This window comes from Trematomus bernacchii, unplaced genomic scaffold (assembly GCF_902827165.1).
Source record: "Trematomus bernacchii unplaced genomic scaffold, fTreBer1.1, whole genome shotgun sequence".
Taxonomy (NCBI): Eukaryota; Metazoa; Chordata; class Actinopteri; order Perciformes; family Nototheniidae; genus Trematomus; species Trematomus bernacchii.
This window is the reverse complement of record NW_022987928.1, coordinates 13,219-37,500: the sequence shown is the minus strand read 5'-3', so window position 1 is coordinate 37,500 and position 24,282 is coordinate 13,219. Positions and strand designations below refer to the sequence as shown.

Sequence of the window (24,282 nt, the reverse complement as noted above, 5' to 3'; positions counted from 1 at the left end):
CAACATGCTAAAACAAGCTAACATGTGACAGTTAGTAAACAACATGCTAACACAAGCTAACATGTGACAGTTAGTAAACAACATGCTAACACAAGCTAACATGTGACAGTTAGTAAACAACATGCTAAAACAAGCTAACATGTGACAGTAAACAACATGCTAAAACAAGCTAACATGTGACAGTTAGTAAACAACATGCTAACACAAGCTAACATGTGACAGTTAGTAAACAACATGCTAACACAAGCTAACATGTGACAGTTAGTAAACAACATGCTAACACAAGCTAACATGTGACAGTTAGTAAACAACATGCTAAAACAAGCTAACTACATACAACAACTTCTGTTAGCATGTTCTTATATCTGTGGGTCCTCCCCCCCTCAGGCCTCCTCCTCTGACGGGGCTCTGACTCTGGACCTGATCCAGGAGGACGACCCCCCCTCGGACCCCCCGCCCCCCCCTCTGTGCCTGCGCCGAGGCTTCTGGGAAATCTGATAGCCTCCCGAGGGAGGTGCAGAGTCCCCTGGTGGGGAAGAAGAGCCGCTGTGCCTCCATTGAGCAGATCCTGACCCCCCAGGACCACAAAGACCCCAAAAACCACAAAGACCCCAAAGACCCCAAAGACCCCAAAGACCCCAAAAACCACAAAGACCACAAAGACCCCAAAAACCACAAAGACCCCAAAGACCACAAAGACCCCAAAGACCACAAAGACCCCAAAGACCCTAAAGACCACAAAGACCCCAAAAACCACAAAGACCCCAAAGACCACAAAGACCCCAAAGACCACAAAGACCCCCCGATGGTGGCCCGGCTGCAGGAGCTGATCGTCCAGAAGCTGCAGGACACGGAGAGGATGCTGACGGAGGTCCGGGGAGGGGGGGGGCTCCGGGGAGGGGTGGGGGTCCGGGGGGGGGCGGAGGCAGAGAGGATCCTGATGGAGGCCACGCAGACCTGGAGTCAGGCGAGGGACGTCCTGCAGGAGGTGAAGGAGCTCCAGGACCTGTACCGGCAGCTGTGAGGCTTTACATCAGGGGGGTGTCAAACATACAGGAACTACAATACCCACAACGCCTCTGTGCCTGGACCTGTACCTGCAGCTGGACCCTCCCTCACTGTGAGGCTTTACATACAAACATACAGGAACTACAATACCCACAATGCCTCTGTACCTGGACCTGTACCTGCAGCTGGACCTTCCCTCACTGTGAGGCTTTACATACAAACATACAGGAACTACAATACCCACAATGCCTCTGTACCTGGACCAGAACTGGTGATTGAGATTCTGAACCAGAGGGGAAGACTTCGATAAGAGACTCCTACGGCCTTTAGAGGGGGCTCACTCCTTCACCTCCTTTAGAGGGGGCTCACTCCTTCACCTCCTTTAGAGGGGGCTCACTCCTTCACCTCCTTTAGAGGGGGCTCACTCCTTCACCGCCTTTAGAGGGGGCTCACTCCTTCACCTCCTTTAGAGGGGGCTCACTCCTTCACCGCCTTTAGAGGGGGCTCACTCCTTCACCTCCTTTAGAGGGGGCTCACTCCTTCACCGCCTTTAGAGGGGGCTCACTCCTTCACCTCCTTTAGAGGGGGCTCACTCCTTCACCGCCTTTAGAGGGGGCTCACTCCTTCACCTCCTTTAGAGGGGGGCTCACTCCTTCACCTCCTTTAGAGGGGGCTCACTCCTTCACCTCCTTTAGAGGGGGCTCACTCCTTCACCTCCTTTAGAACGATGCAGGAGGATCTCCGGGGTGTGTGGAGGTCAGGTTCAGGATCTATTGATTAACCATGGTACAAACTGTTTAAACCCTCCTCTTCCTCTTCCTCTTCTTCCTCTTGAACCGCTGAGCTGGGCTCAGAAACTATGCACGCTGCATGAAGAGCAGCCTCCTCTAGACTCTTCCTCCTCCTCCTCCTCCTCCTCTTCTTCCTCTTCTGAATGTGTTTTTATGCGCAGGTAGAAATGTATGAATCCTCAGAAACCACTGAATAAACTTCAGTCTCTTTTTGATCCTCTCAGATCAGTGCTAACAGAGCTAACAGTGCTAACAGAGCTAACAGTGCTAACAGAGCTAACAGTGCTAACAGAGCTAACAGAGCTAACAAGGCTAACAGTGCTTAAAGTGCTAACAGTGCTAACAGAGCTAACAGTGCTAACAGAGCTAACAGTGCTTAAAGTGCTAACAGTGCTAACAGTGCTAACAGTGCAAGAGAACAATAGAGAAATACATCTAAATGTAGCTGATAAGCTAATCAAGCCAACAATCATTAGCTGGAATAGCTAGCTATAGGCGCTTTCACACCGGAGTACTTTTCCCAGTATAGTTCCGATAGTTCTTGAAATGTTGCGTTCACACCAAAAAGATCTGGAACTAGAACTTAGTTCATGAGAACCTTTCCCCCCTTTTCCGTCCCTGCTAGAGAGCAGGCACTTTCCTGGGAGAAAAAGGTTCCCAGTTCTGATTGGCTGGGCGGATTGCAAACCACGCCCCGTAAAACTCTGAAATGTTTTGTGAAGCCGCTATTGTATTTGCTGGCATTAGCATTATTATCATTAGCATTAGCCCAGCGCAGAAACGCAGAGAGACTAACTTATGGCAACACAAAAGAAAACATGGGAGCGGTGGAGATGAGGAGGTGTCGGCGTTCTGGCGATTTACTCGGAAGGCCCCAAGTCCCCAACTCCGGGGACTTCCGGCCGGGCAGTATACACCGTGAAGTGGTTTGCGGCCTGCCAGTAAACCCAAAGCAGAAGAAGAAGAAGTGACGTCAGCGGCTCATTTGCGTAATCTTCCCTCAGGGAATTATTCCAGTGTGAACGCGATCTACTCTTTAGTTCATCAGAACTAAAGAGTTCTGATGAACTAAAGAGTAGTGTGTGTGTGTTTGTGTGTGTGTTACACACTAAGTACGGCAAGTACTTGGTGTGAAAGCGCCTCATGATACGATAATACTTTGTCGTCAGATCAAGTCTGTAAAGAAGAAGCTCCACGTGGAACAACAACAACAAATATTTAGAGAAAAACATTTAACATCAGAATCTCTGCCAATGCTAATGTAGCATCCTGGCTACGGGATGATACGCATTAGCTACCAGCTAACAGCTAACAGAGCTAATGCTAAACCTTGATTAGGCTAATTATCATCGTCACGTTTTATTATTTATTTGTCATTACACCCAACCCACTTTATTTAGCAAACAAACAACACACACCTCCTAAAGATAAAATAAGGAGAATCTCTGCTGTAGTTTAAAACTTTAAAATAATAATCAGGTAAATACAGATTCACTCGCTAGGGGTGTAACGGTATACGTATTCGTACCGAAATTATTCGGTACCGAAGGGCCCATACCGAACGAATATAACGTTAAACGTAAAAAATTGAGAACGTGAACAACTTTTTGGAAATAATCTCAGGTGCTGCGTCGCAGCGTTCAGTGTAATTTGCTCACGTTGGGTTCAACGCGTCATAGAGCGACCAAGTCATTTCGTTGGACGAGAGGCATACTATGAGATCAGAGGCCTGTACTACGAAGCCAGAGGCCTGTACTACGAAGCCAGAGGCCTGTACTACGAAGCCGGTTCAACCTAACCTGGATATGTTTGAGTTAGCCGGTTGGTCCAATCCAAAACATACGCGCTCTCGCTAAACTGTCCTACGACGCTGGTTATCAAGTGAATCGCTCAAGCCAGCCGTGTCCTATCTAGTTAGGTGTGCGTTCACATGAAAGGGGTGGTATCTGGAGCATTCGACCAATCACAAACATGGACAAGCGTACTGACAGCGCAGCGTCATACTTCCTGAATGAAAAGTGAACTTTAATATTAGTCAAATATGAAGAAGTTAAACTTTAAACATCCATGACTTAAACACTTTATCCAGGATCAAAGCCACACAGCTGCACCTGCAAGGTGAATACAGCTGGTAACAGAAAAAGTGTTTGAATGCGTACATTAACAGGTTTATGATATCACTGCCCCGTCTAAGACACGATCTGACTTTAATTACATTTGACTCGAGTGTTTCGTCAACTTAATGTGTTGCTTAAAAGAATACTTCTGCATCCAGTATGTGACACTGTGAGTGTTGCACGGCCAGATACGGCTCAGCTGACTCAGATAAGGAAATATATGATACATTATGATGTGATATGATATGAATGATAATGGGACACATCGACGTCTGCACTCACAGTGCCGCGGACTGTACGTAATGTTACTCTGATCCGGTTACTTATGTTGTGGCAGATATTTAAGTAAGCTTTCTTAACGCTAATGTTATAATAGTCAGATTGCTCTGAAGATGGGAGGAGGGGATATTCTATTCATGTTCACGTTCACACAGTCGGTGATTTTTGCCGGCCGTCTTTCCTGCAACGGCAGTTTTTCTGTATTTCCTCTATCCTGTAATATGACTTGATCTTTAAACTCCGCACACGGAGCTCTGATTGGTCAGCAGGCGGTGCTTTCACTGAGTTGATCTCTTAGCCTGCAACCTAACCTGCTCCGGACCAGGCTAGCCGCTCAGCATCAGTTACCATGGAGATCTAGCCCGCTAAAAAGAGAACCAGCGTCGTAGGACCGGAGAGCCAGAGTTTCCCCTGAAGTCAGCTCAGAGAACATCCAGCTTCGTAGTACAGGCCTCTGGTACGGAGCAGGTTAGGGATATTCTATTCAGTTAGCTCAGAGAACATCCGGCTTCGTAGTACAGGCCTCTGGTACGGAGCAGGTTAGGGATATTCTATTCAGTTAGCTCAGAGAACATCCGGCTTCGTAGTGCAGGCCTCAGGCCTCAGGTCTCAGGGATGCGTTCAAATTTAGTCAGTAATTTGAGGAACTGTCGAAATGGCGAACGCAGATAAAGTTGAGCTTGAAAATCGTCCAGCATCATTGAAGTCTCCGGTTTGGGAACATTTTGGTTTCGCAGTTACGTACAAAGAAAGTGAACCGTTACACCCCTACTCGCTACCCTAAACTGTTTCTCTGTTCCTGGTGTTAGGGTTAGCTCTGATCTGAGAAGAACTGCAAGGACCTGAGCCGGCAGGAAACTATTTTTATAAAGACTTAGCCTATTAGTATATACTGTAGCCTATTCCTGTAGTGTGTGTGTGGGTGTGTGAGAGAGTGTGTGTGGGTGTGTGTGTGTCTGTGTGTGAGAGAGTGTGTGTGGGTGTGTGTGTGTGTGTGTGTGTCTGTGTGTGAGAGAGTGGGTGTGTCTGTGTGAGTCTGTGTGAGAGAGTGTGTGTGTGTGTGTGTGTGTGCGTGTGTGTGTGTGTCTGTGTGAGAGTGTGTGTGTGTGTGTGTGTGTGTCTGTGTGAGAGTGTGTGTCTGTGTGAGAGTGTGTGTCTGTGTGAGAGTGTGTGTGTGTGTGTGAGTCTGTGTGAGAGAAACGGCCAGTGTGTGTGTGTCAGAGCGGATCCCGTTGAGCGTCTTTCTGTCTTCTGAACTTCCCTCTCTGTGCTGCAGCCTTAAACCCCAGAGGATCATGGGAGATGTAGTCTGGGAGAGATGTAGTCTGGGAGAGATGTAGTCTGGGAGAGATGTGAAGCTGTGAGTTCATGTGCTAAAATAAAAACTTGCAAACTGAAACCTGAGTGTCTCAATGAACTGTTAACGAGTGTGTGTGAGTGGGGGGTCAGTCATGTGACCTCTGAAGCAAACTGACTGCTTTACATCCAGCAGGTTACCATGGAGACAGGAAGGCCAGGTGTGGGGGGCGGAGCCTGAGCACCTGAGTCAAATCAAAACAAAACTATTGAAATAAAAACACACACAGACAGACACTCACAAGTCAATTGGATATTAGATTACATCATCTGTGTGTGTGTGTGTTAGTAACAGAATAAAATCTATAAAATAGTGTGTTACAGAAAACTAAAAGCTTTAAAGAGTGTGTGTACACAGTGACGGTAAACACACAGTATATACAGGATAGTATATTTATATTTAGTCGTCAACATGGATTTCATTGAGTTGTTTTCTCAGAGGAATATTTAGGATCTCTCCACGTTCTCCCCGGCCCTCCACAGCTCTGTGGCGCCACCAGCTGGTGAACACATGAAATACCACCTGATCAATAACAGCAGGCTCACACGTGATCACCTGGGCTCACACGTGATCACCTGGGCTCACACGTGATCACCTGGGCTCACACCTGATCACCTGGGCTCACACGTGATCACCTGGGCTCACACCTGATCACCTGGGCTCACACGTGATCACCTGGGCTCACACCTGATCACCTGGGCTCACACGTGATCACCTGGGCTCACACGTGATCACCTGGGCTCACACGTGATCACCTGGGCTCACACCTGATCACCTGGGCTCACACCTGATCACCTGGGCTCACACGTGATCACCTGGGCTCACACCTGATCACCTGGGCTCACACGTGATCACCTGGGCTCACACGTGATCACCTGGGCTCACACCTGATCACCTGGGCTCACACGTGATCACCTGGGCTCACACCTGATCACCTGGGCTCACACGTGATCACCTGGGCTCACACGTGATCACCTGTTAACAACGTGATTAAAAAGAGACTGCATTCATAACAGGTATCGATTGTCTTTAGGAGTTACAGCAACACCGTGTTTCATGGCGAGGGATCTGTCTCCATGGCAACGGTGTTACCCCATAATTAGAGGGGGGGAAATGAGAGAATTGAGAAACCTTCCTGGACTTCATTAGAAAACACATTTCATTTTGTTGTTATTTGTAAATAAAGAAACTTCTGATGTTTCATCCGTTTTTTATTGAAAACACAGAAGAAGACGGGAATAAAAAAATAAATGAACTCGGAGAGGTCATGATTCACAACAGAGAGAGGCCGGTCTATTTACAGAGGCAGGGCCGCCGAGGATCATGGGTAATGTAGTCCTCTCAGAGTAAAGCTGAGAGGACGTCGGCCAATGAGAACTAGGATAAAAAACTGTTTTGGGTAAAATCTAAAAGGTCTGAGTTTGGTAGAGAGGAAACGATCGGCCAATCACATCGCAGCTGACTTGATCACATGACAGTCTGCGGCCCTGAGGGTCAGAGGTCACCGGAGCGGGCGTTAATTATTCATCATCGTCATCGTCAACTTCGTCGTCTGCCTCCCTCTTCCTCTTCTCTCCCTGAACCTCTGCAGCATCTGACAGGAAACAGCACATTAAAGCTTCCTCTTCATCATCCTCATCATCATCCTCATCATCGAACATTTGACTTATTAATAATTCAAACTTATTTAAAACTGAACACAAACCTCCGTCTTCCTCGTCTTCCTCCTCTTCAACGTAGTCACCGTCGTCCTCCTCGTCCTGAGAGAGACACAAGCATGTTACACACACACACACAGCTACAGACACACACACACACAGACACACACAGCTACAGACACACACACACACAGACACACACAGCTACAGACACACACACACACAGACACACACAGCTACAGACACACACACACAGCTACAGACACACACACAGCTACAGACACACACACACACACACACAGCTACAGACACACACAGCTACAGACACACACACAGCTACAGACACACACACACAGCTACAGACACACACACACACAGACACACACAGCTACAGACACACACACACACAGACACACACAGCTACAGACACACACACACAGCTACAGACACACACACAGCTACAGACACACACACACACACAGCTACAGACACACACAGCTACAGACACACACACAGCTACAGACACACACACAGCTACACACACACACACAGCTACAGACACACACACAGCTACAGACACACACACAGACACACACACAGCTACACACACACAGCTACAGACACACACACACACAGACACACACAGCTACAGACACACACACAGCTACAGACACACACACAGCTACACACACACACACACAGCTACACACACACACACAGCTACACAGACACACACACAGCTACACACACACAGCTACAGACACACACACAGCTACAGACACACACAGCTACAGACACACACTCACAGCTACAGACACACACACAGCTACAGATACACACACACAGCTACAGACACACACACAGCTACAGATACACACACACAGCTACAGACACACACACACAGCTACAGACACACTCACAGCTACAGACACACACACACTCACAGCTAGACACACACACACTCACAGCTACAGACACACACACACTCACAGCCACACTCACAGCTACAGACACACACACACTCACAGCTACAGACACACACACACTCACAGCTACAGACACACACACACACAGACACACACACACAGACACACACTCACAGCCACACAGACACACACACTCACAGCCACACAGACACACTCACAGCTACAGACACACACACACACAGACACACACACACACACACTCACAGCCACACAGACACACACACACAGCTACAGACACACACACACACACACAGTCTCACACACACACACACAGGCCAGGCTCCAGGATGAAATGACTGAGGGGGCTGTTAAAAAAATCCGAGGGGGCGATTTTTTTTCCACAACAACGAAAACTACTGTGAAAGTAATGAATTGACCTAACCCTAACCCCTAACCCTAACCCCTCTCATTCTGTTTTCCTCTGGTCTTTAATAAGGCAGGGTGCACATCACTTTGTTGGCGGGGGGTGCGCACCAGTTAAGTGCAGCCCTGATAATAGTACCGTATTAGATGCACTTTGGTTCACAGACTAACATTGATTTCCTCAATTTATAAATTGACAGGCTCTGTAATTATACCGTAACCTTTTCTCCTCTATCCATTAAAGGTGGGGTAGGTAAGTTTGAGAAACCAGCTTGAGTGCGCTAGAATTTGAAAATACACAGCCGGAGAAAATCTGCCACTTCCTCACAGAGCCCCTCCTCCAACACACACGAACGCGCACATGACCAATGAGGGCACGAGATAAGTTTGTGCACAGATGGAAGGCTGACAGGCAGGTAGGCCATCCAGTTATTTTAGCCGGGCCGGCTCAGATGATTGGTCGTACTTTTTACAGTACTACAGCTTCCACTGATGATATTTATTTATGGATTTTTGTCAAAGCACTTCAGATATTCATTGCTATCTGGATGTTAAGAGCATTCCATGGAATATAACAACAAGTGTATCTCCAGCCGGTTTCTCAAACTTACCTACCCCACCTTTAACTCGTCTTCCTATACAGATTTACTTACTATACTCTAGTCATGTCAGGATTAAAGAACAATTATTTTCAGGATTGAATGTTCAAACCAAGGCTTAAAACCTGGCATTTCATAAGAAACTAATCTATAAACCAAATGTAATATTGGATCAAACACTACGCCAAATGGACCGACACAGGTTCAACATATAGTCCCCTGGTTTGTCTCTAGTCTAACTGCCAGGAGAAAGATCTGATCAATGTTCCACAATCCATCACTAGATGTCGCTCATTGCACCTATACGGTTTATATAATACAGAACATATTATTATTATAGTAAAAGGGCTCTCGTTGGCAGAAGCCTGATCCATACAGGCAGCGCTAAATGATAACAAGTAGCCATCATGTGTGGTGCTGTCTGGAGATGTCCGTCTTGTTTTCTGTGTATGTCATATTGTTTTCACAGAGCTGTGGACATGAATCCCCCTGGGGACAAATCATCTGAACTCATTTAATATTCAATCCCACACGTGGAGATTGAGAACATACATTCGTAACTTACCTCGTTTAAAGCACTTTTGTTGTAACACTATGGATTTAGTTGACACTACTAGCCGAGTTTCTTTTGTCCAATATCTGGTGGGCAGGTACACGGCCTGCCCACACATCTGATCTAAACATAGTAACGTGTACTGGGGAAGATCATTATTTAAATTGTGACATTTATTGTACTTTTTGATGGATGAATGATGCTCAAGGTGAGGGGGCAAAGAATACAACTGAGGGGGCAAAGCCCCCTTTCGCCCCCTCGTGGCCCCGGTGTCAGTACCATATGTGTTCCATGTGTTCGCCCTACCATATGTGTTCGGGGTCCGTCGGTTACCAATGACGTCACGCATTGTGATTGGCTGTACGGTAATCGCACGCTGATTGGTGTAACTAGGGGCGCTGACTAGGGTATACCGGGGGTCTGATCAAAGGATGAAGCTGTTAACGTGCTGCTACCATAAACTGGCTGTAGCCCACAATCTGAAGCAGAATGGTCTAGGGCTGTCCTGAATACCATTTTTCGGGCTCCGGATATTCGGTAGTAATCAGCAGCGAATATTGGAATATTCGGCCCGTTAGCACCCCCCCCCCCCGAAGAGGCTCAAGCTCTTACGTTGATATTCGAGATTTCAATAAATTCAATTTGAAAAAAAACGGGAAAAACCAACAAAACGAATATCCGAATAACGAAATTGAAACCCGAATAGTACTCCAACGAACGGGTATTCAGGTACAGTAGGGCTGTACCCGAATAGTACTCCAACGAACGGGTATTCAGGTACAGTAGGGCTGTACCCGAATAGTACTCCAACGAACGGGTATTCAGGTACAGTGGGGCTGTACCCGAATAGTACTCCAACGAACGGGTATTCAGGTACAGTGGGGCTGTACCCGAATAGTACTCCAACGAACGGGTATTCAGGTACAGTGGGGCTGTACCCGAATAGTACTCCAACGAACGGGTATTCAGGTACAGTGGGGCTGTACCCGAATAGTACTCCAACGAACGGGTATTCAGGTACAGTGGGGCTGTACCCGAATAGTACTCCAACGAACGGGTATTCAGGTACAGTGGGGCTGTACCCGAATACTATCATCAAGTTATAGTAAATAACAAACTCCAGGGTTAGAATTCCATACTTCCATATTCATAAATAAAATGATATGCAGATAACATTTTCTTGGCTGTGGACTTGTACTCTACATAATTATGTTGAGCTCATGGTAATCTAATTCAATAAACAATAACTGCAATGAACAGATAGCATTTTCTGACTCGTAAAATGATTGGATATGGTGTAATTTGGTAAATGATTCTGTGTTGAAAAATGTATATCTTTAAAAACTGCGTTGGTGTATTAGGGCGGGCCATACTAATTTTGTTTTGTAAATCGATGGAGAGGGGTGTTCAAATAACGTATGTTGGTGTGTAGAACACACATCTATTTAGATTGATTTATTTTGAAGTTGTTGCTATGGAAACAACATGACGGAGAAAAAAGTAATATCTTCTACATATAATAACGGGCAAAGTAAAGAATGAAGTGTATGTTTAAATGTTAGCACCCCCCGAAGAGGCTCAAGCTCTTACGTTGAGTCTGGAGTTTCAATACATTCGGAATTTGACCGTGTAAAATGTCCTCTTGGCTTACCGTACAGCCAATGCGTGACGTCATTGGTAAGCGACGGACCCCGAACACATCTGGTACCTACACCGGGCCCGCTACAGACACACACTCTCACAGCTACAGACACACACTCACAGCTACAGACACACACTCACAGCTACAGACACACACTCACAGCTACAGACACACACTCACAGCTACAGACACACACTCTCACAGCTACAGACACACACTCACAGCTACAGACACACACTCTCACAGCTACAGACACACACTCTCACAGCTACAGACACACACTCACAGCTACATACACACACACACTAACACACACAGCTACACACTAGGGATGCCAGAAACTGACCATGACCAAAATCGAAGATCGGACAGCCCTGGCGAATATTAATCGATTAATCGCCACCCCCCCTCCCCCCCTCCCCCTCCCCCCTCCCGGGAGGAGGAAAAAAAAAACACTGACAAATGGTATTCCGTTGTTTTCTTTTACTGGAACGTGTACATGGTACAAAAGGGCTCTTCAGGTAGAACAGTATTAATAATAGCATCATTGAAATAAATTAAATAAATAGCCTACTTTATGTGTATGTATGTATGGGTGTAGGCGAGAGCGCAGCCGGTTAAGGATTAGTCCTGCCGCCGAAAAAACCCTTTCCGAGGGCACAGAGCACTGCGGAGCCCCTCAGCTAAATTAACCGCACTCTTCATCTCCCATTCACTATCGATATAATGGCAGGTTATGGTAAAATAGGATTTAGTTGTAAGTGCCGTCCACCCGTCGGTGGTTATCGACACCTTTGAGACAGTTGATAAGAGTACGGCCCGGGACCCTGTAATCTGGTTCCACGCTTGCCATAAACTCAAGGAAACCGCCTCCTTCCACGACGGAGGGGGCGGGGCGGGGTCGGTGTGTACCAGGCTGCAGCAGCAGTCTGCACTCTGCGCTGCTGGCTTCCTCCAAGTTTACAGTAAAACAAACTGGTGGTGTGATCAATGGTCATTTACAATTATTAATACTATTACTATTATTAGCATTAGTCTATATTTTGGTTGAAACCAAACCAGGAAAAAAAAGAAAAACATAAATATTAATAAAAAAATATATTAATAAAATCGATTTTTAAAAATAATATTCGATTATGGAGACTGTAACGAATAATCGAATAATCGAATAATCGCTGGCATCCCTACTACACACACACACTGCTACAGACACACACTCACAGCTACATACACACACACACTAACACACACAGCTACACACACACACTGCTACAGACACACACTCACAGCTACATACACACACTCACAGCTACATACACACACACACTAACACACACAGCTACACACACACACTGCTACAGACACACACTCACAGCTACATACACACACTCACAGCTACATACACACACACACTAACACACACAGCTACACACACACACTGCTACAGACACACACTCACAGCTACATACTCACAGCTACATACACACACTCACAGCTACATACACACACACACTAACACACAGCTACACACACACACTGCTACAGACACACACTCACAGCTACATACACACACTCACAGCTACATACTCACAGCTACAGACACACACTCACAGCTACATACACACACACACACACTAACACACAGCTACACACACACACTGCTACAGACACACACTCACAGCTACATACACACACACACCCACACAGCTACAGACACACACTCACAGCTACATACACACACACACACACACACCCATACTAACACACACACCCACACACACAGCTACAGACACACCCACACAGCTACACACCCACACAGCTACACACCCACACACACAGCTACAGACACACACACACACCCACACTAACACACACACAGCTACAGACACAGACACAGACACAGAGTAACTCACCTGGATGCCTTCCTTCATCAGGTAGGACAGCCCCACCTCCCCCTCCTCCCCCTCCTCCACCTCTGAGCTCTCATCATCGTCTTCATCATCATCGTGTACATGGGGACCGGCCACATCATCATCGTCGTCCTCATCTTCCTCATCTGGAACAAAATCTTAAATTTAGTTTTTCTAAAACTTTTTCCTGAAAATCTAAAACTTTTTGACTATTTTTCTAAAAAATTCAAATTCTCACTTTTTTCTAAAAAACTGCACATTTCAGATTTTTTTACTCAAAATCTCCACATTTTAACTTTTTTTCTGTAAATCTCAGGGAAAGTCACAGCAGCTTCACGCCATGCATCCTATTTCCCCCGGGATATCTGACCATGGTAAACAACAACAACAACAACAGCAGCAGCAGCAGCAGCAGCGGTCTGACCGTTGGAGTCGGGCAGCTCGTTGTCCTGGGGGTCGTACCCGTCCAGGTACTTGATCTGAGGGAGCAGCTGGAACACGCTCGGCCTGTACTCCTGCAGAGAGGACACCTCACAGCTGTACAGGTCCAGACTCTTCAGGTGCTTCAGACTCTGCTGCAGAACCACAGGGGAACACGGAGAACAGGTGAGGAGCAGGAGAACAGGAGAACACAGGTGAGAACAGGTGATGAGCAGGAGAACAGGAGAACAGGTGAGGAGCAGGAGAACAGGAGAACAGGTGAGAACAGGTGATGAGCAGGAGAACAGGAGAACACGGAGAACAGGTGATGAGCAGGAGAACAGGAGAACAGGTGATGAGCAGGAGAACACAGGAGAACAGGTGATGAGCAGGAGAACAGGAGAACACGGAGAACAGGTGATGAGCAGGAGAACAGGAGAACACGGAGAACAGGTGATGAGCAGGAGAACAGGAGAACACGGAGAACAGGTGATGAGCAGGAAAACAGGTGAACAAAGGTGAGAACAGGTGATGAGCAGGAGAACAGGTGATGAGCAGGAGAACAGGAGAACACGGAGAACAGGTGATGAGCAGGAGAACAGGGAGAACAGGTGATGAGCAGGAGAACAGGTGAGGAGCAGGAGAACAGGAGAACACGGAGAACAGGTGATGAGCAGGAGAACAGGGAGAACAGGTGATGAGCAGGAGAACAGGAGAACAGGGAGAACAGGTGATGAGCAGGAGAACAGGAGAACAGGGAGAACAGGTGATGAGCAGGAGAACAGGAGAACAGGTGATGAGCAGGAGAACACAGGAGAACAGGTGATGAGCAGGAGAACACAGGAGAACACAGGTGAGAACAGGTGATGAGCAGGAGAACACAGGAGAACAGGTGATGAGCAGGAGAACAGGAGAACAGGTGATGAGCAGGAGAACACAGGAGAACAGGTGATGAGCAGGAGAACACAGGTGAGAACAGGTGATGAGCAGGAGAACAGGTGAGGAGCAGGAGAACACAGGAGAACAGGTGAGGAGCAGGAGAACACAGGAGAACAGGTGATGAGCAGGAGAACAGGTGAGGAGCAGGAGAACACAGGAGAACAGGTGATGAGCAGGAGAACAGGTGATGAGCAGGAGAACAGGAGAACACAGGTGAGAACAGGAGAACAGGTGATGAGCAGGAGAGGAGCAGGAGAACACAGGAGAACAGGTGATGAGCAGGAGAACAGGAGAACACAGGAGAACAGGTGATGAGCAGGAGAACAGGAGAACACAGGGAGAACAGGTGATGAGCAGGAGAACAGGTGAGGAGCAGGAGAACACAGGAGAACAGGTGATGAGCAGGAGAACAGGTGATGAGCAGGAGAACACAGGAGAACAGGTGATGAGCAGGAGAACAGGAGAACAGGTGATGAGCAGGAGAACACAGGAGAACAGGTGATGAGCAGGAGAACACAGGAGAACAGGTGAGGAGCAGGAGAACACAGGAGAACAGGTGATGAGCAGGAGAACAGGTGAGGAGCAGGAGAACACAGGAGAACAGGTGATGAGCAGGAGAACAGGTGATGAGCAGGAGAACAGGTGATGAGCAGGAGAACAGGAGAACACAGGTGAGAACAGGTGATGAGCAGGAGAACACAGGAGAACAGGTGATGAGCAGGAGAACACAGGTGAGAACAGGTGATGAGCAGGAGAACACAGGAGAACAGGTGATGAGCAGGAGAACAGGTGATGAGCAGGAGAACACAGGAGAACAGGTGATGAGCAGGAGAACAGGTGATGAGCAGGAGAACACAGGAGAACACAGGAGAACAGGTGATGAGCAGGAGAACAGGTGATGAGCAGGAGAACACAGGAGAACAGGTGATGAGCAGGAGAACAGGTGATGAGCAGGAGAACACAGGAGAACACAGGAGAACAGGTGATGAGCAGGAGAACAGGTGATGAGCAGGAGAACAGGAGAACACAGGTGAGAACAGGAGAACAGGTGATGAGCAGGAGAGGAGCAGGAGAACACAGGAGAACAGGTGATGAGCAGGAGAACAGGAGAACACAGGAGAACAGGTGATGAGCAGGAGAACAGGTGAGGAGCAGGAGAACACAGGAGAACAGGTGATGAGCAGGAGAACAGGTGATGAGCAGGAGAACCACAGGAGAAACAGGTAGAACAGGTGATGAGCAGGAGAACACAGGAGAACAGGTGTGAGCAGTGAGAACACAGGAGAACAGGTGAGGAGCAGGAGAACACAGGAGAACAGGTGATGAGCAGGAGAACAGGTGAGGAGCAGGAGGAGAACACAGGAGAACAGGTGATGAGCAGGAGAACAGGTGATGAGCAGGAGAACAGGTGATGAGCAGGAGAACACAGGTGAGAACAGGTGATGAGCAGGAGAACACAGGAGAACAGGTGATGAGCAGGAGAACAGGTGATGAGCAGGAGAACACAGGAGAACACAGGAGAACAGGTGATGAGCAGGAGAACAGGTGATGAGCAGGAGAACACAGGAGAACAGGTGATGAGCAGGAGAACAGGTGATGAGCAGGAGAACACAGGAGAACACAGGAGAACAGGTGATGAGCAGGAGAACAGGAGAACACAGGTGATGAGCAGGAGAACAGGTGATGAGCAGGAGAACACAGGAGAACAGGTGATGAGCAGGAGAACACAGGAGAACACAGGAGAACAGGTGATGAGCAGGAGAACAGGTGATGAGCAGGAGAACACAGGAGAACAGGTGATGAGCAGGAGAACAGGAGATGAGCAGGAGAACACAGGAGAAACAGGTGATGAGCAGGAGAACACAGGAGAACAGGTGAGGAGCAGGAGAACACAGGAGAACAGGTGATGAGCAGGAGAACAGGTGAGGAGCAGGAGAACACAGGAGAACAGGTGATGAGCAGGAGAACACAGGAGAACAGGTGAGGAGCAGGAGAACACAGGAGAACAGGTGAGGAGCAGGAGAACACAGGAGAACAGGTGATGAGCAGGAGAACACAGGAGAACAGGTGAGGAGCAGGAGAACACAGGAGAACAGGTGATGAGCAGGAGAACACAGGAGAACAGGTGAGGATAGATGCAATAAGAAATAATCAGCTCTTCTTAAGGTGGAATGAACTCTCCTTAAGGTGGACTGAACTCTCCTTAAGGTGGACTGAACTCTCCTTGAGGTGGACTGAACTCTCCTTAAGGTGGACTGAACTCTCCTTAAGGTGGACTGAACTCTCCTTAAGGTGGACTGAACTCTCCTTAAGGTGGACTGAACTCTCCTTGAGGTGGAATGAACTCTCCTTAAGGTGGACTGAACTCTCCTTGAGGTGGACTGAACTCTCCTTGAGGTGGACTGAACTCTCCTTAAGGTGGACTGAACTCTCCTTAAGGTGGACTGAACTCTCCTTAAGGTGGACTGAACTCTCCTTAAGGTGGACTGAGCCCTTCTTAAGGTGGACTGAACTCTCCTTAAGGTGGACTGAGCCCTTCTTAAGGTGGACTGAACTCTCCTTAAGGTGGACTGAGCCCTTCTTAAGGTGGACTGAACTCTCCTTAAGGTGGACTGAGCCCTTCTTAAGGTGGACTGAACTCTCCTTAAGGTGGACTGAGCCCTTCTTAAGGTGGACTGAACTCTCCTTAAGGTGGACTGAACTCTCCTTAAGGTAGACTGAGCCCTTCTTAAGGTGGACTGAACTCTCCTTAAGGTGGACTGAACTCTCCTTAAGGTGGACTGAACCCTTCTTAAGGTGGACTGAACTCTCCTTAAGGTGGACTGAGCCCTTCTTAAGGTGGACTGAACTCTCCTTAAGGTAGACTGAACTCTCCTTAAGGTGGACTGAGCCCTTCTTAAGGTGGACTGTGTGAGTTTCCTCACCAGCGTCTTGATGCTGCTCAGCTCCTTGATCTTGTTCCCGCTCAGGTTCAGGTACGTCAGGTTGGGACATTTCTCTACCAGCGAGTCCAGATCTCCAGAGATCAGGTTATCACTCACTTCCAGCTGACACACACACACACACACACACACACACACACACACACACACACACACACACCACACACACACACACACACACACACACACACACACACACACACACACACACACACACACCACACACACACACACACACACACACACACACACACACACACACACACACACACACACCACACACACACATCCACACACACACACACACACACACACACACACACACCACACACACACACACACCACACACACACACACACACACACACACACACACACACACACACACACACACACACACACACACACACACACACAATAAATAAATCACAGGTAAGTAAGGAAGTAGTCATCACATACAGAGCATCAAGTAGTTCCTGAACAGTGTCCTTCACATGCTGATATACAAGAGAGGGAGTTACACAGTCACAAGATGGAGGAATACCAGTTCTTGTAGGTCAGGGGTGGGGAACCCCCGGCCCCCATTTGGTACGGCCCTTGAGGTAATTTATAAACACACGCAAAAAAGAAAAGAATTAAAGAAATCTAGACCGCAAAATAATTTAAAAAAGCGAGAGTGCCTGTTTTTCCTGGCCAAGGTCAGGGTCCTTGAACACAACACGAGCCTAACGTGTCATCACGTGGTATATGTCTGCTCTGACAGGGGTGCAGTTCTGATGGAGAGCACCAGAACGCCGCTCCGGCTCTTCCAAAGATTGCAGTACCCATAAGGAGCCGTACACATGCTGCAGTTTCTGCGTGGCTGTGTCTTTAGCTGAAAGCCCAGAGGAGATCTGTTCATCTGTCATACTGATCATACAGTCAATCACTTTGCTGTTATTAGCATCTGGTTAGCTAGCTATGCTAACGAATACAAGAAGCTTCTCCAACCAGTGAGGTAAAGGCACATCTTTATATGATCATTATAGTTATACAAAAATAAGAGAATAAAGTTGAATACAGTTTGAAAGAGGAGTGATTTGTAAAATATCCATAAAGAAAAAATAAATCTGTTTCCAGTTCTGTTTCATATGTTGAGATGTTTCCATAGATCTCTCCATGTTGCTCTCAAAGTGCTCCAGATTGATGCTTTCAACTTCAATATTTAAAAAATAAATCTTCCCGGGGGAGCATGCCCCCCCCCTAGAGGAGGTGAGGTCCCCCCCTAGAGGAGGTGAGGTCCCCCCTAGAGGAGGTGAGGTCCCCCCTAGAGGAGGTGAGGTCCCCCCCTAGAGGAGGTGAGGTCCCCCCTAGAGGAGGTGAGGTCCCCCCCTAGAGGAGGTTAGGTCCCCCCCCCACACTTAAATCATGTTCACATGGATAGGAAACTAAATACATTTGCACACATCTTGTGTCCATATCTTTCTGTTTTGGTGGTCATGCCACACCGTGCACGTGCATGCGTGCCACACCGTGCACGTGAATGCATGCCACAACCGTGCACGTGAATGCATGCCACAACCGTGCACGTGAATGCATGACACAACCGTGCACGTGAATGCATGCCACAACCGTGCACGTGAATGCATGCCACAACCGTGCACGTGCATGCTTGCCACACCGTGCACGTGCATGCATGCGTGAGTCATGGTGAGATATCTGGATTCAGAGGTTCTGTTTCTTTGCACACATGAAAGAAAGGAGAAATGAATGGGCTGTGATTTTAGTATTTTGAAGCAGAGGTCAATCATTTGTACGGCCCTCGGAGGATGTTGAAAAATTTGAAATGGCCCCTGAGAGGAAAAAGGTTCCCCACCCCTGATCTCGATAATCATATATCCTGTCATGTACAAAATACTGATTTTTTTCCAAAATGTTGGATTTTTTCTCAAAACTTTTTCTCCAAATTCTGACTTTTTATAAAAATCTCCAAATTCTGACTTTTTATAAAAATCTCCAAATTCTGACTAGTTCCTGAACAGTGTCCTTCACATGCTGATATCCAAGAGAGGGAGTTACACAGTCACAAGATGGAGGAATAGAAAGCAGTATTCAATGTTTACTTCAGATTAGCTCCACGTCAGAAATGAGCATGCTTGTCATATGTCTATCTCCATAGAGGCTGAATCATCATGTTAATCACATAGCTATCATATGCCTCAAACAGTCCTGATGCTCTTCTAGGTAATCATACATCCTGTCATGTTCACAGCTACAGCTGGGATACCTTTGTTATCATATTGGAGGAGGACGTTGATGCGTACCTTGCTGAGTTTGGGCAGAGCAGGCAGCTTGGACAGCGAGCTGAGCCCCACGTTCACCATGCTGAGGATCTCCAGCTCCGAGTACTCCTCCGTCAGACCCTCCACCTCCCCGTCGCTGGAGCGGCAGTTATCCACCACCAGCTCCGCCACCTGGACAACAACAACAGGGAGTCATGGGTCAACAACAACAGGGAGTCATGGGTCAACAACAACAGGGAGTCATGTGAGCACAACAACAGGGAGTCATGTGAGCACAACAACAACAACAGGGAGTCATGTGAGCACAACAACAGGGAGTCATGTGAGCACAACAACAACAACAGGAAGTCATGTGAGCACAACAACAACAACAGGGAGTCATGTGAGCACAACAACAACAACAGGGAGTCATGTGAGCACAACAACAACAACAGGAAGTCATGTGAGCACAACAACAACAACAACAGGGAGTCATGTGAGCACAACAACAACAACAACAACAACAACAGGGAGTCATGTGAGCATTAGGAAAAAAGCTATAAAAATCCCATGTATTATCTACAACAAGAAAACATTTACTAAAAGTAGAAGTACTCAGATCTGGTACTTGAGTAAAAGTACTCAGATCTAGTACTTGAGTAAAAGTACTCAGATCTAGTACTTGAGTAAAAGTACTCAGATCTGGTACTTGAGTAAAAGTACTCAGATCTGGTACTTGAGTAAAAGTACTCAGATCTGGTACTTGAGCAGGGTGCCCCACACAGACTTTAATTGGGGGGGCACCCAGGTATATTAACGTCCACCAAAGTATATTTCGCGACCCATTTAGGGTTAATCTTTTTTTTGTATCCGCCCGCGAGCACGACACCAACTGCGATCGATGAACTAGCCCTCCTGTACCGGTTCGCTCTGCTGGAATACATATTATATATTTTTGGGGAAATCTCACAATTCTGTTAAATTCTAAAAAAACACTTTTGTAAAGTTGATATTTACAGAACAGAGTCTGAATGATGAGAGCAGGTTAGCTTCGGCCTCGTGGACCGAACTCCACTCAGAAAACACTTCAAAGTTATTCAACTTGGATTCTGAACAAATCAATATTTGTTCAGTAAATCTTAAAATCCTAACGAATCTAAAAGAATGACTTTTGATCGGGCCTAAGATTACGCAAATGAAGCCGCTGACGTCACTTCTTCTTCTTCTGCTTTGGGTTTACTGGCAGGCCGCAAACCACTTCACGGCGTATACTGCCACCCGGAGTCCCCGGAGTTGGGGACCGGCACTAAGTACTCTTTTTGGTGTGAACGCGACATAAGGGGTACTAACGGAACTAAACGTGAAAAGTACGGGGAAAAGTACTCCGGTGTGAACGCGGCTAATGGCGGCTAAACAAAACTTTTCAGAGTTTTACGGGGCGTGGTTTGCAATTCGCCCAGCCAATCAGAAAGTGGTACTGTTTTCTCCCCAGGATAGTACCACCTCTCTAGCAGGCACTAAAAAGGGGGATAAAAGTTCTCTGACCTAAGTACTCTTTTTGGTGTGACCGCAAACGGAACTAAACGGGAAAAGTACTCCGGTGTGAACTAGGGCTGAACGATTAATCGATTTTAAATCAAAATCGCGATTTTAAATGATGCGATTATCAAATCGCAAAGCCTGCAATTTTTTTAAACTTTTTATTTATTTATCTTTTTACTTCTTGTGTGTCAGTCATCCACACCAATCAGAAGTGCTGTGCTCCACATGTACCAGCCATTGTTAATGGCCCATGATAGAAGGTGATAGACAGATTGATCCAATCACCTGCCAAGTATTTTTGAAATACTTTTCCAAATGGCTTCCAATGGAGCTTTCCTAGATGGTTAGGTGAAACAAACCATCCGAGTCAGGTTAGTAATGCTCCATCACATGTTTCTATTACAGGGTGAATCTGAAACTGAAGCTTGACTTTAAAGCAACCCAACGGAAGTTTAATGTAAGTTTAGTTATTTCACTCGTAGTTTGGGCTGCGGGGGTGCTAGAGACGGGAGCACGTTGATGCGACCTTCCTAGCCGGAGATATGGCCGCATTTTACAATTAACTTCCGTTGGGTCGCTTAAAAACAAATATCGCAAGTCGAATCGCAATATTTGTCCGAAAAATCGCAATTAGATTTTTTCCCCCAAAATTGTGCATCCCTAGTGTGAACGAGCCCAATGGTGACCAACATGACGTCACGGGAGCTGTAGCACCACCCTGTGGCCGCTAGGGACACCCAGGAAGTGCGCCGGACTCTGATGAAAATATTCGTTGTGTCCAAACCATGGATGTTTACGTAATACGTTTCCCATTGACTAACATTGGGAAAGAGACGTCTGTAAATCAGTGGATGATTGTTTTTAAACTAAATAAACTACCCAGTATGAATTATTTTATAGGCCTTATTAGAATCATTAGGTCCTTAAAGTTGTAAAATGCACTAAAAGCCGAATCCAGAGTTATTTTCTCTCTCCATTCATTCTATTGAGCCGAGAGCGGGAGTTCGGGGCGGGGCTTAAGAGACACTCAACTGCGCATACTCTATGAGCTACATACGGGTACTTCTTACTATACTTCCATGGACATTACACATGAATATCTGCCTCCGCCTCGACGGACGGAGCTCTTCCTCCGGGTTGAAGCCTCACCTCCGCCCCGCTGCTCCCGGTCCTCCCCCCGGTGGGGAATAGGCTGTGATCCCGGGAGGAATTGGGTTATCTCCTCCCGGAACCCCCTTAACGAGGCACCGAGAGAGAGCCCTCCATGTTGGAGAGGAAGAAGAAGCCGTTTTCTGGGTCAAAATGTCGGCTATCTCTCGCTGTTCTCCCGCTGAACGCTTCCTCCCCCAAAATGTCGGATATCTCTCCCGCTGAACGCTTCCCTCCCGCTCCTGTTCACAAACACATAGCCGGGTTGTTGTGTTACTCACGTCCTTAGGTTTCCTGTTCCTGAGCTCCAGGAGGACCCTCTTCTTCATCTCCATGTTGGAACAAAGCAAAATAAAACACACGTCTCCTCCGCAGATCCAGACAGCTCTAACCCTCCATGTTCGCTCGAGCCTTCCTCCACCGAGAGGCCGCGCCCCCACGCCTAATTAATATTCATATATTCACAGATGCTGGCCTACTATTGGTCAGATGAGGGCCCGCTCACTGAGCTCGTGCCCCCGCAGCTCATTATGCAGGACTCTTCTCTCCCATTGGCTGGGGTTGTAGAGGCGGAGCTTGTTCTCGACCAATGAGAAGTCGAACATGAAACATTTAAACTTTACATCAACCCCCTCTTTGTCCTCATTGGCGCCATATTGTACAACAACAGGAACATAAGGACACTAACTGTTTAATGAAAACAACAGATTCTTCATAAACCAGTGAATATGCTTTGTTTTCATTTCAAATACACTTTAATAAACCTTATTCTCATACGTTTGAGCGACATTATAAAGTTAAGATAACGTTTTCAAAGTAAAATGTAGATTATGAGGAAACTTTGACTTAAATCAACATGTATTACAAAGATAACTGACATGTAAGTGAATGTAAAGTGTTCTGTGTCACCACCTGATTCAGGAAGTTACATACAGACAGAAGTGTTTTACTGTAAAGGTTTATTTTAACAAGCGTTACAGTTAAACACCCTTTCAGTATAAAAGCATTCATACATTTCAATGTGATTTAAAAAACAAGATGACAGAATAAATAATACGTAAACAGGATGTGATGTCAGCAAGAGCAGGAAATGAATCTGTGGTAGATATTTAATGAAATAAATAAAGATGACATCACTGATAGTTCAGGTTTAAGGGGCTGAGGGGGATGTGGCTCAGTGGATAGTGTGCTGGGGATCAGGGGAGCACAGGTTCAAACCCCACTGCAGTCAGCATGTCGTTGTGTCCCTGAGACACTTCACCCCAAACTGCTCCTGTGGGGATTGCCCACAGTATTGAGCATGTAAGTCACTTTGGATAAAAGCGTCTAACGGATTACGGAGGATTGATCTGACGCTGCGTTCCTATTGGACACAAAGACACCTTCCCAAACACTGCCATTAAATATCAAGTTTATTAAAATACGCTTTTATAAACAAGACAATCTGAACTCTGATCTAGAGATTATTTCATGCTAACTCAGAATCTTTCTAGGACATTTCAGAAAAAGTCAGATTTTGTGACAAAATTCTAAATGTTTAGATTTTTAGAAAAGGGTAAACATTTTGACATTCAAAGAAATTGCGACAAAATTCAGAGATTTCAGAAATAAAAATGTTGAGAAAAAGTCAGAATTTTGAAATTTTCAGAAAAAGTCAGAATTGTGAGATTTTTTGACAAAAGTCAGATTTGATCCATTGACTCACACCTACACTACAGGAGAGGGAACACCACAGAAGAAGAACAGGGCCTCTTTAAGTCTTGCTGC

At 46.7% G+C, this 24,282-nt stretch overlaps 2 protein-coding genes across 2 annotated transcripts in view; one reads left to right on the top strand and one right to left on the bottom strand.

Moving 5' to 3' along the window:
• plekho1b (pleckstrin homology domain containing, family O member 1b) overlaps window positions 1-1,646 on the top strand; it is a gene marked incomplete at its 5' end in the record, with an annotated part of 8,291 nt that extends 6,645 nt beyond the window's left edge. The window contains 2 exon segments of the mRNA XM_034115468.1: window positions 388-492; window positions 581-1,646. Of these exon segments, the coding sequence (XP_033971359.1) occupies window positions 388-492; window positions 581-1,024 (549 nt within the window).
• A 5,099-nt stretch (window positions 1,647-6,745) lies between these two features.
• Window positions 6,746-22,972, bottom strand: LOC117470653 (acidic leucine-rich nuclear phosphoprotein 32 family member E-like). Its single transcript, XM_034115466.1, has 7 exons — window positions 22,797-22,972; window positions 19,867-20,016; window positions 17,547-17,669; window positions 13,688-13,838; window positions 13,267-13,409; window positions 7,258-7,312; window positions 6,746-7,146 (listed from the first exon to the last, which is right to left on the bottom strand). The coding sequence occupies exons 1-7, from the start codon at window positions 22,848-22,850 to the stop codon at window positions 7,073-7,075; spliced, it is 750 nt and encodes a 249-aa protein (XP_033971357.1). The 5' UTR covers window positions 22,851-22,972; the 3' UTR covers window positions 6,746-7,072.
• Between the last annotated feature and the right edge of the window lie 1,310 nt (window positions 22,973-24,282).